The sequence below is a fragment of the Dendroctonus ponderosae genome, unplaced genomic scaffold, assembly GCF_020466585.1.
Source record: "Dendroctonus ponderosae isolate FM_Combo_2020 unplaced genomic scaffold, Dpon_F_20191213v2 Dpon_F_20191213_1, whole genome shotgun sequence".
Lineage (NCBI taxonomy): Eukaryota > Metazoa > Arthropoda > Insecta > Coleoptera > Curculionidae > Dendroctonus > Dendroctonus ponderosae.
The window spans coordinates 37268490-37281728 of NW_026017110.1; the positions used below are offsets into that span (position 1 = coordinate 37268490).

A 13239-nucleotide genomic window follows, 5' to 3' on the forward strand; every position below is an offset into this window, starting at 1 on the left:
GATTGGGGTTTCCTCTCTTGGGAGGAGCATTTTGACCATGTTGGTCTGGATTTTAGCGTTGCCGATTTTGAAGAATTGCATCTGGGAGGGGTGGAAGCCCAGTTCCTCCAATTCGTTTTGGATCTCAGGGAGCGCCATCTTGTTGTCAAGACCTTTGATTATGGCAATGAGTTTTTTGTCGTCAAGCAAGGTGTGAGTGTGGAATTCCACCTTTTCACGAGAGAAGAGTTTCGTGATTGCCCGATGGTCGTCTGTAGTTAGGGGGTGAATTTGGATGCCGAGAGAGACTTTTTTCGAGCTTGTGTATCCGCAGTTGTGTTGTGCGAGAAGGTTTCGCACTTTTGTCCATTCAGCCACGTTGCGGATGACGATCGGAATGGCTGTTTTTTGGGCTGGTGGTTCTGAGTTGGGGGCCGAAGAGTCTTTCGGGGATGGGGTGGCAGAAATTTGGGCGGTTTGCTTTGGGGTTTGTACGGGGGCGTCCGCGTGCTGCACCATGTAATGGTGGAGGGCCGAGTTAGAAGTTTTTGGGAAGTTGAGTGCGGTCTTGGTCGGTAGGGCCGGGAATTCCTCAACTTCCATCTTTTCAGACACTTTCTGAACGGGGGTAGTCTAGGAGGGCTGGGCAGTTTGTGGGGAGGTGTGTTTTTGGTACTGCAAAGTGAGTAACCGGGTTAGCTCTTGAATTTGGGCAGCTTGGGTCTTGATGCGGTCGTCCTGTTTGGAGTTTCGAAGCCGCATGACTTTAATTTCTGCTCTGAGAGTCTTTATGTCAGGGTCACGGGTTGGGAATTTTGCGGAGAGGGATTTGTTCTTACCCATTTTCCTCGAGGTACCTGCACTGTTTTTGTTTAATGGAGAGCGATCGCGGCTTTCGTCGCTGGAAGAGTCGCCCATTTTTGGTGGAGTTACGCAGGAGGAAGTACTGCCGGTATTTCAATCTGGCAATGCCAACAACGAACTCGCGAACTAATTCTGGTACTGCACTGACTGAGCAGGGGCTTTCCGGAGCCCTTGGGGACCTGCGCGTGCCCCTGAAGCAGGCACGTGCTCGAATTTCTTTTATGGAACTGTGTCAACACGTGGTTCCGGTGGGGTGGCAAAACGAGCAGCGAAGCTTCAACACTGTAGTTGGGACGCGAGGATGAATCACTTTGTTCCAAACAGACAAGCAGATTAGGAGTGTTGTTCATCGGTCGAGAGATGATGAGCAACTAATAAATTAGAAATACCTCGTAGGGTATTTTATGCGGAATGTTCTAGGGCGGAACTCCATGGATCCTGTGATGCATCTGAAAGGGCATATGGGGCGGTCTGATATATAAGAAACCTCATGCTTGATGGTTCCATCAATAACCACTTATTAGCGGCTAGAAGTCGAGTTGCTCCGCTCAAAACGGTAAATTTACCAAGGTTAGAGCTTTGTGGGGCTGTCCTATTTGCAATTTTGACTAGAAAGGTAATTACAACCAGTGAAATAAGGTTTGATAACTTTTATTTCTGAACTGATTCTTCAGTTACTTTTGCATGTATAAAAGGAGAATCCAACCGTTGGAAGACTTTCGTAGCTAATCGGGTGAGTGAAATACAAACCTTAACAAATATAAACAATTGGTATCACGTTAAATGTCAAGAGAATCTAGTGGATTTGTTATCTAGAGGTGTAACGCCTAAACAGATGTGTGAAAGTAGGTTACGGTTTCATGGACCAGACTGGTTAGCAACACCAAATTTAGAATGGGATATGAAAGACCCAGAAATAGATTTTGATATTCCAGAAAAACAATCTTACAGTAACATAGCTGTTAATCAGGAACAGAACGTGTTAGAAATATTATTAAATAAATTTTCCTGTTTAAATTAAATTTTACGGGTTTTAAGCTACGTTACAAGATTTATCAAAAAATTAAAAATAAGTAGGTCGAATAAAAAGATGACAAACCTTAATGAGTTTTAGTCCCAGAGGAAATTGAAAATTTATTGATGATTTTGATAAGATTGGCTCAAATTCAACGATGTTCCCAAGAATATAAGGATCTGGCCAATAATCGGTTAATTAATAAAAAAAGTAAAATTCTATCTTTAAATCCATATCTTCAGGATGGGCTTATTCGAGTTGGTGGTAGGATTGGGCAATCTAGGGTTCCTTAAAAAAAACATTCTATTCTCTTGCCAAAAGATCATATTTTAACAGATTTAATTTTACGTCAAGAGCATCAAAGGTTCATGCACTGTGGGGTTCAGGAACTTGTAAGTTCAATCATTGAAAAATTGTGTATAATTTGGGGCAGGAATAAGTGTAAAAGGATTGTTAGACAGTGTGTGGTGTGACTTAAGGCAAAACCAGACTGGCAGTAATTATTTAATGGGAGACCTTCCTGGAGTTAGAGTGAATGAGCACTATGTTTTTGCAAATGTAGGAACTGATTATGGAGGTCCATTTTTCATTAAGGATAGAAAAACCGGGGGGGCTAAAATTGTTAAGGTTTGGATATGCCTATTTATATGTATGTGCACCATTTTTTATTTGATTTGAGTTTCTGATTTGATTTCTGAGAATTTTTTTGCAGCTTTAAAACGATTTATGAGTAGGAGAGAAAAACCCCTAAACATTTATTCAGATAATGGTACTAATTATGTAGGGGCTAATAAAGAAATCGGATGAATTTATGAATTTTTTAAGAATTCCTCAGACACCATAGCTATCGACTTGGTTTCTGAAAGGGTCCAATGGCATTTTATTCCAGCAAGGGCTCCAAATTTCGGTGGGCTCTGGGAAGCCGGCATTAAAAACATTAAACACCATTTGAAAAGAGTGATTGGTGTGAATTCATACACGGTTGAAGACCATTTTGACACAAATAGAGGCCATATTGAATTCTAGGCCTTTATGTCCTATGTATGATGATCCTGAAGATCTTACTACGTTGACCCCGGCACATTTCATAATAGGTAGAAATTTAATGGTTCTTCCTGAACTAAATTTAACCGAATGTTAAGAAAATTTGCTTAAGAAATGGCAACGTATTCAGGTGTATTTGCAACATGTTTGGAACAGGTGGAAAAACGAATATTTGGTTGCGCTTCAAAATCGTACAAAATGGAAGCGTAACTCTCCAGGCCATTTTAAGGTAGGGGCTTTAGTGTTAGTCAAACAGAATTCGGTACCAATCTGAGGTTGGAAACTGTGACGCATAGTTAAGTTATATCCCGGTAAGGACAACGTGTGCAGAGTTGTAAACATAAAAACCCGTCAGGGTACCATAAGACGTTCCGTTAACCAGATTTGTGCGTTACCAGTTGATTAGTTTTGGATGTGAATTAATAAGTAGGGAATAGTTTAAGTTAGATAAGCTTAGGTTAATATTTGCAGTAGAGTTAGGCCTTGGATTTTTGCCTCTAGATTTTGTTAACATAAACAGAAAGCAATTTTTGGTTAGTTGAAAGGTTAGGACTTTCAAGGCGGGGAGTATGTTAAGGAATTGTTTATCGTTAGTGCTGTTAAAATAATTGAGAATAGAATTTAAATAATTGAAGCTCGAGATACCAGTAGCAACGGTTGTTGTTGGTAAACAAAAAGTAGTTGTTGATAGAGACTCGATTATAAAAAGGCACAAATAAAGAATCGTAAAAAACACTTAGTGGTCGTCATTATAATTATAAAATAAATACAGTCCACTTTGAGTGCCAAATAAAGGCATTCCAAAACACCCGCCTCAGCTTGAGTATATAGAGCTTGACTGTGATAAGAAACAAACGGATATACCGACTATTGCAACACGAGAAATTAATTTAATTTATGTATTTAATTATACACCCTTTAGTGTTAAAAAATTTCTAAGTGATTTTGAATTATTTTCTTGCGAAAAGCTGGAATAAAACTTAACTTCTCTAAATTCTAATCGAAATGGAAATACAATTTGGACTGGACTAATTACTTATTTTATTTCTTGATGAGTCGACAATACATACAATTTATCGATTACTATTTATACGATTTACGAATTCGATAGATTTTCTATCGAATACAATATCTTATTTATAACATATATTTATATTTTTGATCTATAACTGATCATGTCGTGCAGGAAAACTCAAGTTACAGGGGACCCTTTTTGCTGGGATAAATAAATATGCACAAAGTTGAGAGAGTCTTTGTTGATTCCGGTCAAATCAGCTGGCATCCCTATGTATAGAACAATTTGCGAACTTTAATTTAGACTTAAGTTTTTGAAAAACACTATTTGCATTTTGTTTCAGCCCGTTGGCTATTTTTTTGATTTCGCACATGTTTCCCGGTTTCAAATGTCCTACAGTCATTTGCCAATCCTCCGCTTTGTTTACCAATGATGAAAGCAAACGTCCATAGAGGTACAAGGCTCTGAGGTAAAACTAGAGAGGAAAAACGTGTTTTCCCTGAAGTGAAGGATTACCCAAGTGCAACCGAAGAAAACATTACAAAGGGGTGGCCCTAAAAATCACCCTCGCAAAACAGTTTCTTAGTTCTAGAAGATATAAAAAACGTAAGAATGAATTTGCGGTCATTGGACACCCCATTTACTGGGCTATTTAATGCCGCAACGACCGGAAACTCTTCTGGTGGGGACAACCCAGCTACTAAAGTGCGGGCCATTCCCCGGCATTATCGCCAATGTCATCATCCAGTGATTTTTGTGGTTTTCCAGGTACCCTCCGACGCAACAATCAAATCGCATTGAAAACAAATGTAATTCATATGTGTTATGTATCGTATGTTACCAAAAACATTTTTTATAATGTACCTGTACTTTGTAAGAAATAAGGTTCCATTGTCCTCAAGTTATTATTCTCCAGATGTAGCTTAAAAACTTTGGACATGTTAACGGCTTCGGAAATTCTTGGTAAATGTACATCTCTGCACGTAACTATTCCCAAATCCGGACTGGATTTCGAACAGCTGCACAATGGATTAAAAATGCAGGGTGGATCTCGAACTGGTTCTTGTTCTTTAGACTCGACCATGGAAACCCATACCATAAAAAAGAATATTCCAATCGCTAGAGCGTATCCAAACTGTATTATCTGAAGTATTTCCTAAAAATTACAGAGTTTGATAAATCGGAGCAATAGCCGCTAATTCAATAACCAAAATAAGATAACATATTTTTTAATATTTCAATCACAATTCCTTAACTTGGCACTCTATATTATCTATCTATGCTGCCATATTCTATCAATGTCATTGTTGTTAAAGGAAAAGTTTGCAGTTTGGAGTGCGTTTTGAAGATCTGTGGACCTTGGAGTTGCAGTATTTCAGTAAGTTTTGACATAGATGTAGATTTTAGTCTTATCTTAAGCTCTGCTCTGAGGAATTTAGGATCAGAGTTTCAGTCTGCTCCTGGCATTTCGACTTCGTCGTAAATGTAGTCGTTCTTGTTTGAATATAGGCTTATTTTTGCTGCGTTTTTTCAACAATTTTTCTCCCAACTATTTATTTGGTATTTTTTCCAGTCCGCACTTTTCCAAAAGGTCCACTCCGTTAAAGGACCTGATCGATTCCAAACAGTGTGAAAAAGAATGAAATCGACTATATTGTCACAGAAAAACTTATTGTCCAGAATGTCATCGAACTGAATAGTTTTATGGCGGACAGCGACGGCAGAATGCTTAGAGAGAGCAAACGTGAAAGTAAACCTTCGGAACGACAGAGTAAGAATAGAGTGAACAAATCATGGCAGCAAAATGGACAAAGTTCATAAAGAAAACAATAAATAATATATAAAAATCGATAAAAATCGATAGTGTTTACTCTTTTTGTTGTTGAGCGAAGTTGGATAATAGAAAGGGGCAACGATGCACCCATCAATTGGCCACCAAGATTATACGTTTTAACGCGGCTATATTTTTTCTGCGTAAGTAAGTCAACGTAAGAACACAATACCGTGTTTCCGTGCAGGTTGAGCTACCCATCGGGCGCGAGACCAGGTGGCGGATAGAGAGAAGGCCAGTCAGATACATCTATACATACATTGTTAGTGACGGCCATACGCAAAAACCGTCGCCGCGGACCAGCTCGAAAGACAAACTGGAAACCGCCTGCAGTGCAACGACTCTCGTGGCTCCGGTCTCGAGATAGGTACTGCAGGGGGCACGGGGATCTTGGTTTCACTACCCGGATCGCGTGATGAGTTCACTATAACACCTCCCAATTCTTACGGTATAGTACGCCCCAAGAGATGCAAGGCTGGGGGGAAGCCCTGCTCGTGGGAATGATAAGGACAGCAACATGACATCACCACCAAATACTCTGCAGCTGGCAAACAACCGAGGGGTAAAAACTCTCGGGAGCGGCCAGACGGAAGAAAGGAATGGTTAGGGACAAACAAAAGTTTGGACCAACCAAAACTGTGCCAGATAGACCCTCGGGAGAATCAGCACACACCAAGAAAGTCGTCGAGCCAGCAACCCAGAGCACCTATTCCCGCTGTGAAACAGGGGGCACTGGGCGCAGGTACGTCGCCACCTCTGAGGAAAACCTGACACCACCTCCAAGTAAATTACGCAATTTTGTGGAGCACTATAAGGCGCCTAAGACGCGAAAAGTGGGCTCCCTGATAAAACCACAGGGAGGATATACAACAATAGAAGAGGAGTCTCTGGAGCTTATGCTTAATACTCACTTTCCTGGATAAATACTGGGAACAGGCAGAGAACAGGAGATACCGGTGACCTACAGGACGCGACAGCGTGCACCGAAAGAGCACTGGACTCTTGCCCCAAGCATCATAAACCAGTCCAAAGTTAAGTGGGCTATGAGTTCCTTCAGACCATTTAAATCACCGGGCACAGATGGCCTAATGCCAGTTCTGCTACAATAGGGAACCGATTTACTGGTGCCCTTTGTGTGCAAGATGCTCCGGGCCAGCTTGGCCCTGGCATATATACCAATGTAACGGAGAATGGCGAAAGTGGTATTCATTCCAAAACCAGGGCGGGCGACTTATGCCCAGCCCAAATCCTTTCGTCCGATTAGCCTAACATCCTTCTTACTCAAAACACTAGAAAAGCTGATCGACAGGCATATCAGGGAAGAGGTTCTTACTAGAAGTCCTCTACACCACAGCCAATATGCCTACCAAATGGGAAAATCCTGCGAATCTGCTATCCTCGAGTTGGTGCAGAGGACACAAATCTCATTAGAGCGTAAAGAAATTGCTCCGGCGGCTTTTCTGGACATAGAGGAAGTATTTGACAATACCTCTTTTCAGTCAATTGTCAGAGCGGTGAAAAATCGTGGAGTGGAGCCTATAATATACAAATGGATCCAAAACATGCTGAGTTGCAGAACAGTTACTGTAGCACTCAATGAAGTCAGCATGGCAGCACGGGTAGCCGGCGGGTGTCCGCAGGGAGGATCCATCAGCCCTCACAGGAGACTCCGTATGATACACGGAAGGCATAAAAACGGCGTCGGGCACAGGCGCTGGTATAGTCGAAAGAGGAAGAACTGGGGAAAGGATTACCTTAAACCTGGGTACAACTACAACAGCTTTCCAAGCAAGCATCCTAGCAATAACAAATTGCGCCCGGAAAATGAAGGAAAGAGCCCACACACGTAAGCACACTACCAGCGTAACCGGAGATAAAGCCACAATAAACTCATTAGAATCGTACACAATCAGGTCACAATGTGTGTGAAAAAAAACCGGGCCGGGAGCTCAAACAGAGTAGAACTCACTTGGGTAACTGGTACGAACAGAAGCAAGAAAAACGAGATTGTTGCGGAACTTGCTAAGGCAGGGACCGAGAAACCACTGACCAACTAAGAACCTGCTTGTGGTCTATCTCATGCCCAAATTAGGGAGGCAGTTGGGCAGTGGATCTTGGAACAACACAAAAAGTACTGGGATGAGACACCGCGACTCCATACCGCAAAGCAGTTGGTGGGACCTCCACAACCAGTACGTAAAAATGAACTGCTAAGTCTCAGCAGGTAAAAAATAAGGAGGATAGTGGCCTTTTTAACAGGACACGCGCCCTGCAAAAAACACCTCTTCAGGATGGGACTGAGCGATCAACCGACCTGAAGGGGTTGCAAATTAGAGGCCGAAACTACTCTGTGCAACAGGTAGACGAAGACTCCTGGGAGGGGATGAAATTCCACCAGACCAGATCATGCGAACTCCCCTCGAGATTCGTCTGGATTTCATTGAATATACAGGGATAATGAGGGAGTAAAATTACGAGGGCACAATAGGACAGAAATGACCGCGGTGCAAGGCCAAACACCACCTCGGCGCTGAGGAAAGGGTTTTAGTGGGTAAACAGCTTAGCTGGAGTCCCACACAATCCAGAGCGACAGACCACCAACTCTGGAAGTGCATAAAAGAGCATTTCCCAAACCTCACCGGGAAAAAAAAGTCAAAGTACAGTTTAATTTTTTGAAAATAAATAATTTATGTGTGGGAAAACAGTCAACATTTAGACCATTTCTTAAATTCATTAAATTAGTCCAATTATTGAGAACTAATACATTTCCATGTTTTTTTAGTCTGAATAATTAAAAATATGAATTGCAAGATATCATAATTAATTATTTGTGCAGAAAATGTAAATAGGTCTAACAAAAATTTTACAAGTTGCAAAAAAAATTCAAAAGAAAATGAGATAGTAGCACAAAAAGTTTAAAATTATTTGTACACGGGGTAAAAGAAAAATACGAACAATTATTAACGAACCAAGCATCAGTTCAGTATTTCCTCGCATTAAAAAAGATCATGCTTACTTCAAAACACGCCCATTTATGTAGCAAGTGTTGAATCCAAAAAAAAGTGAAAATCGATATAGACGTGCAGAAGATATTTGGAACAAAATATGCGGTATTAATTTGAGACCTTTAGCGTTCTGTAGCGGCAAAATGAAGCAACATTGGATATAGATAAGTTTGCCTAGATCGCCTTATTTTCGGGTAAGAAATTTGTGATTAAGCGTTTGTACAGTTTTACTTTGTATCACTTAGTATACAGTGTGTTTGTTCCACTTAAGATGAAAGCAGCCCTACATTTTATTTATTTTTAAAAGCAAGATGTTCAGTTTCGATACAGAGGTAGAACGTTACAAATAAGATGCGACAAAATAGCTATATGAAAACATTAAATTTACAATATTTCGAAAACTAAACACGTTTAGAATAGACAAACCTAAAAAATAAAATGAACATAAAATTAAAATGAATAAAATAAAATAAAACAACGTGTTATATGTAAATTTTCCATTAACCAATAGAATATTAAACTGCTATCTTAACCCTCCAGCGGGCGCGCTAATTTGCCGCGGTGCGCCTGGTCATGTAAGTATAATAATAATATAATTATGGCGTTTTTGTTGCGAATTGAGCATATGTCGATACACATTTATCGTGTTTGGTACTTTATGGTGACGTATTGTAGATGTATGTCGTTTAAGCTAAAAAAAAATTATATATTTTTAAATTTTTGTTAGAGGTCGAACAAAAATTGAGTCCGGACGAATTAGCAAAATCGTTGCCATAGGTGGTGAGATAATTAGAAGATAAGCAGAATAAGATCTGCGATAGAACATTAACGTGAACAGAAGTCACGTAGTTGATGACGATTTTGACAGCGATTCAGACTTGGAGCCAGAAGTTATTGAAAGTGACGTTTATAGTAGTGATTCCGAACAATAAGCAGATAAAGGAGAAGCAGAATTTTAATCACGGGAACAGAAAAGGATTATCAATTTTTCATTGGAAAATACTATGATATGTGCTTCAGATTTGTATTTTTAGATTTTTTACATATATATTTAATTTTGTTGGCATTTTTTCAAGTATTATTTGTAGAATTGCATCTCTTGTTGGTTACTTGTTTTAATTTCACTTATTAAATACATTTTAAAGTAGTAAATGACATTTTTTTGAAAGAAAAGCATTTGCGGTGCAATAGCCGCGGCGCGCCCGCTCGTGTGATTTTAAAAGGCGCGCCCGCTGGAGGGTTAAAGACGTACTGGCATGTTTCCGGCTTAACTAGGTCCTTTTTTACTAGAAGTCTTGAATACATGCTCATGGCAAGATAAAGTACTATTTCTATAACACTTAATTTGAGTAAACTTCCTGAAGTTTTTAAGCAGGAGGTCCTTAGATCCTAATTCCGAAATTTATTTATTGGAAGTGTTTGATTGGGGTTTTATGGAGGTAATAATATATCCGGCTATATTGTATAATGAATTAATCTCACTGAAATTGAGATTAAAATCAAGTGGGAATATTTTCAGGTATTATTACTGAGAAAAAAGAATATTCGTTGTCATCATCATTATAGTTGGAGCCTTTCGGACACTTCAAATATTGTGAAACACAAATGAGTTTTGAATTGTTTTTACCCTAAAGAGCATTAGGATTTACTTGCTTATTCCGCAGAACACTAAAAAGATTTTCCAAACAATCTTGTCGACCAGTTAAAACAAATGTATAGTCATTTTCACCCAGCAAAAGTTGTCTAGAATCTATTTCCATGTCCAAAGTTTTCCATTAAGCCAACTTAATGGCAAGATTAACATAATTCATTCAGTATACATGCTAATATGATACCCCATAAAAGTCAGCCACGGTCAGAAAGGGCGACATAATTCCAGTTAAACGTGCATAACTGCATGGTAAATAAAATAACTTTCGCCTCAAAATGGCGATTTTAGTCACGTGGAGTCTTTAACTAATGGAAAAGTGGACTAACCATTGTCGTCACTGTGATGTAGGTATACTTTTTTTTTATTTCGCTAGCATTAGAATTATTCTCTTCAACACTGTTACCACATTTGAAATTTGAAACACTTGGTTAATTAAAAACATGTTTCGTATCATCTTCTTAGTTCTACTGTCTAATTTATATAAATAAATGTAATATAATATAATTGGTTGACACCAAACACTTCATAATCTTTCAATTTACAATCTAGAAAATTTGTTGATTTATAAATCTTATTTGGTCAAAACTTGGTATACTTTGATCAGCCGATATAACCGCACAACAACCTATTTATTGATTGAATAAAAGTAATCAACCGTTTTAAATTGTGAAATAAAGTCCAATTGAAAAATCGAAAACGTTAATTAAGTTTTACTAAGATTGGATGCGATTTAAAGGGATCTTGTTAATACCTGCGGGTAAAGATTTACCTACAGATAACTTGTGATTTAATTGGCCGCAAACTCATTAAAAAATTGGATAATATTTAAATTATTCACACTTACCATAATAATAAAGTAATATATGTACTTCCCTTAAACAACTGCACTTAAAATAAGCCGAAACAATCATTCATGGACGATATGTCATCCAAGTCGGAAAGCAGAAGTCACTGCTGAGTAATTATATCAGTTAAAAGCAGACTGGAAAGCTAATAATTACTCGACGAGTTTATCATGTTAACTGGGAAAGTAAGTAGAGTGACCTGTCCCTCATAGATTGACCGAATGAAGCCGTAGATAATTGCAAAACGCCGACAGGGGCTTCTTATAATAGGATTAATTTTTAGTAATTCCGTTGACTGTACTTGAAGCTCGTTGCTACTGCTTTATTTCCTGGAATTAGGTTATTTCTTTGGTAAAATCGAAGGTTAGACTAATTAATAACGAGCTTATGGATAACATTTTTTACATCCTTGCATACGAAAAATCTATGTAATTCAAGATGATTTGTTAACTGTTACTATTAACGCTATAACTGAATCAATATAATAGAAGACATTTTGATCTGAAACCAAATCATACATAAAGTCGGTATATCAGTTTTGGTTCGTTACTGAAGGAACCATATTTTAGAAAATCCGACTCGTGTCTTGCGTTCTAGAAGCTATAAAGAGATGCAAAATAACGGTTAATTAATTCATTAAAAAAAGAGGAAAATATAAATGAGCTTTGGACAAAAACAGAATCGATCATATTACAGGCTGCAAAAGAAAGCATAGGAGTTAGGAAAATTAAGTTAACAAAAGTATCAAAGCCCTGGTTTACTAACGAAATTAGAGATTTAGCGTACACAAATAGACAATAATTCTATAATATTGCAGTAATAAGACGCCTAACAATTATAATCAACAAGAAACCATGCAAACTCTACGATGAGAAACTTGAAAAACGGACATAGAACATGATTTACCAATGAGACAGAACACGACGTTTCGCAGGAGCGCAGCACCAAGTGTGGAAAATGGTTAAAGGGAGAGAACAACATATTAATGAATATAACAATTGAATGATCCAATGCAGTAACCAACTTTCCAATTTTATGCGTGTTATTTGGGTTTCATATCTAATGTACTGTGCTATGTTCTGGATTTGGCAGGCTCTTGCTTCGTGTGTTTTCGCTACTTTTTCGTTGGTTTTAGTGTTTTCTTTTGTTCAGTTTGGTTTTTATATACAGGGTGATTTAAAATTGGCGTCATTCCTTTTAAGGGGTGATAGAGGCTCCCTGTGGGAGTACGAGAAAAATATTAAAAATTTTTTTTTCGAAAATTTCTAGAAAATATTAACAGTTGAAGATCGAGTTTCAACTTTGTTAATAAACATTATTTTGAAAAAATTCCACGTTGGATTGGCAGCCTATTGGAATACTTAAGTATCCAAAAAGAAAAATTACAATCTTTGCTTCAAATTACGAAAAATTTTTATATCAAAAAAGTTCTCTTCTACAATTGTTTCATGAAAAGGCACAGCGGCAATGATGTTTTTTGTCATTAACAGATAGTTACAGGTGGATAGCCCTTGTCAATAAAAACAATAATTTGTCAAACTGTGACTTACTTTGAATTTCCTTTCACGAATTTGCTGATATGCGATTAGTTCAGGGGAAATGCTACAGTAACATAGCAGAAGCTGAAAGAACTCACGCCAACAAAGGGCGAGGAGAGTGGTTCCGAGAAGATAGTGGACGACAATTGATGTTCGGGCTCCAACTTTGTTATTAAACATTTTGAAATCGTTCCATCTTTAATTGGTAGCATAATGGAAGGCTTTTGATAGTGTCTGGTATAGGGGCTTGCTATACAAACTATACAAACTCCACACACCACCATATCTACTACACACCATAAAGAACTTATTAGAAAACAAGGGCTCCCTCAAGGATCCCCTCTCTCACCGTTTCTCTACAGCATATACTGCCATGACATATACAATTACAACTTACCAGACAAAAATTAAATCGACAGAACGGCATACATATTACAATACGCTGACGACAC

At 38.5% G+C, this 13239-nt stretch overlaps 1 protein-coding gene and 1 long non-coding RNA gene across 3 annotated transcripts in view; one reads left to right on the top strand and one right to left on the bottom strand.

Annotated features, from left to right (window-relative positions):
• LOC125503998 overlaps positions 1-5774 on the top strand; it is a 20456-nt gene extending 14682 nt beyond the window's left edge. Inside the window, exons 2-3 of the long non-coding RNA XR_007281241.1 lie at positions 5234-5295; positions 5491-5774. This is a non-coding gene — a long non-coding RNA (uncharacterized LOC125503998). The remainder of the gene's footprint in view (positions 1-5233; positions 5296-5490) is intronic.
• LOC109541415 (chaoptin) overlaps positions 1-11429 on the bottom strand; it is an 81300-nt gene extending 69871 nt beyond the window's left edge. For both annotated transcript variants that reach the window (XM_048665020.1, XM_048665016.1), the window contains exons 1-2: positions 11249-11429; positions 4782-5073 (exon numbers count right to left, since the gene is read on the bottom strand). In XM_048665020.1, the coding sequence (XP_048520977.1) occupies positions 4782-5073; positions 11249-11251 (295 nt within the window). In that variant the 5' untranslated portion in view covers positions 11252-11429. The remainder of the gene's footprint in view (positions 1-4781; positions 5074-11248) is intronic.
• Between the last annotated feature and the right edge of the window lie 1810 nt (positions 11430-13239).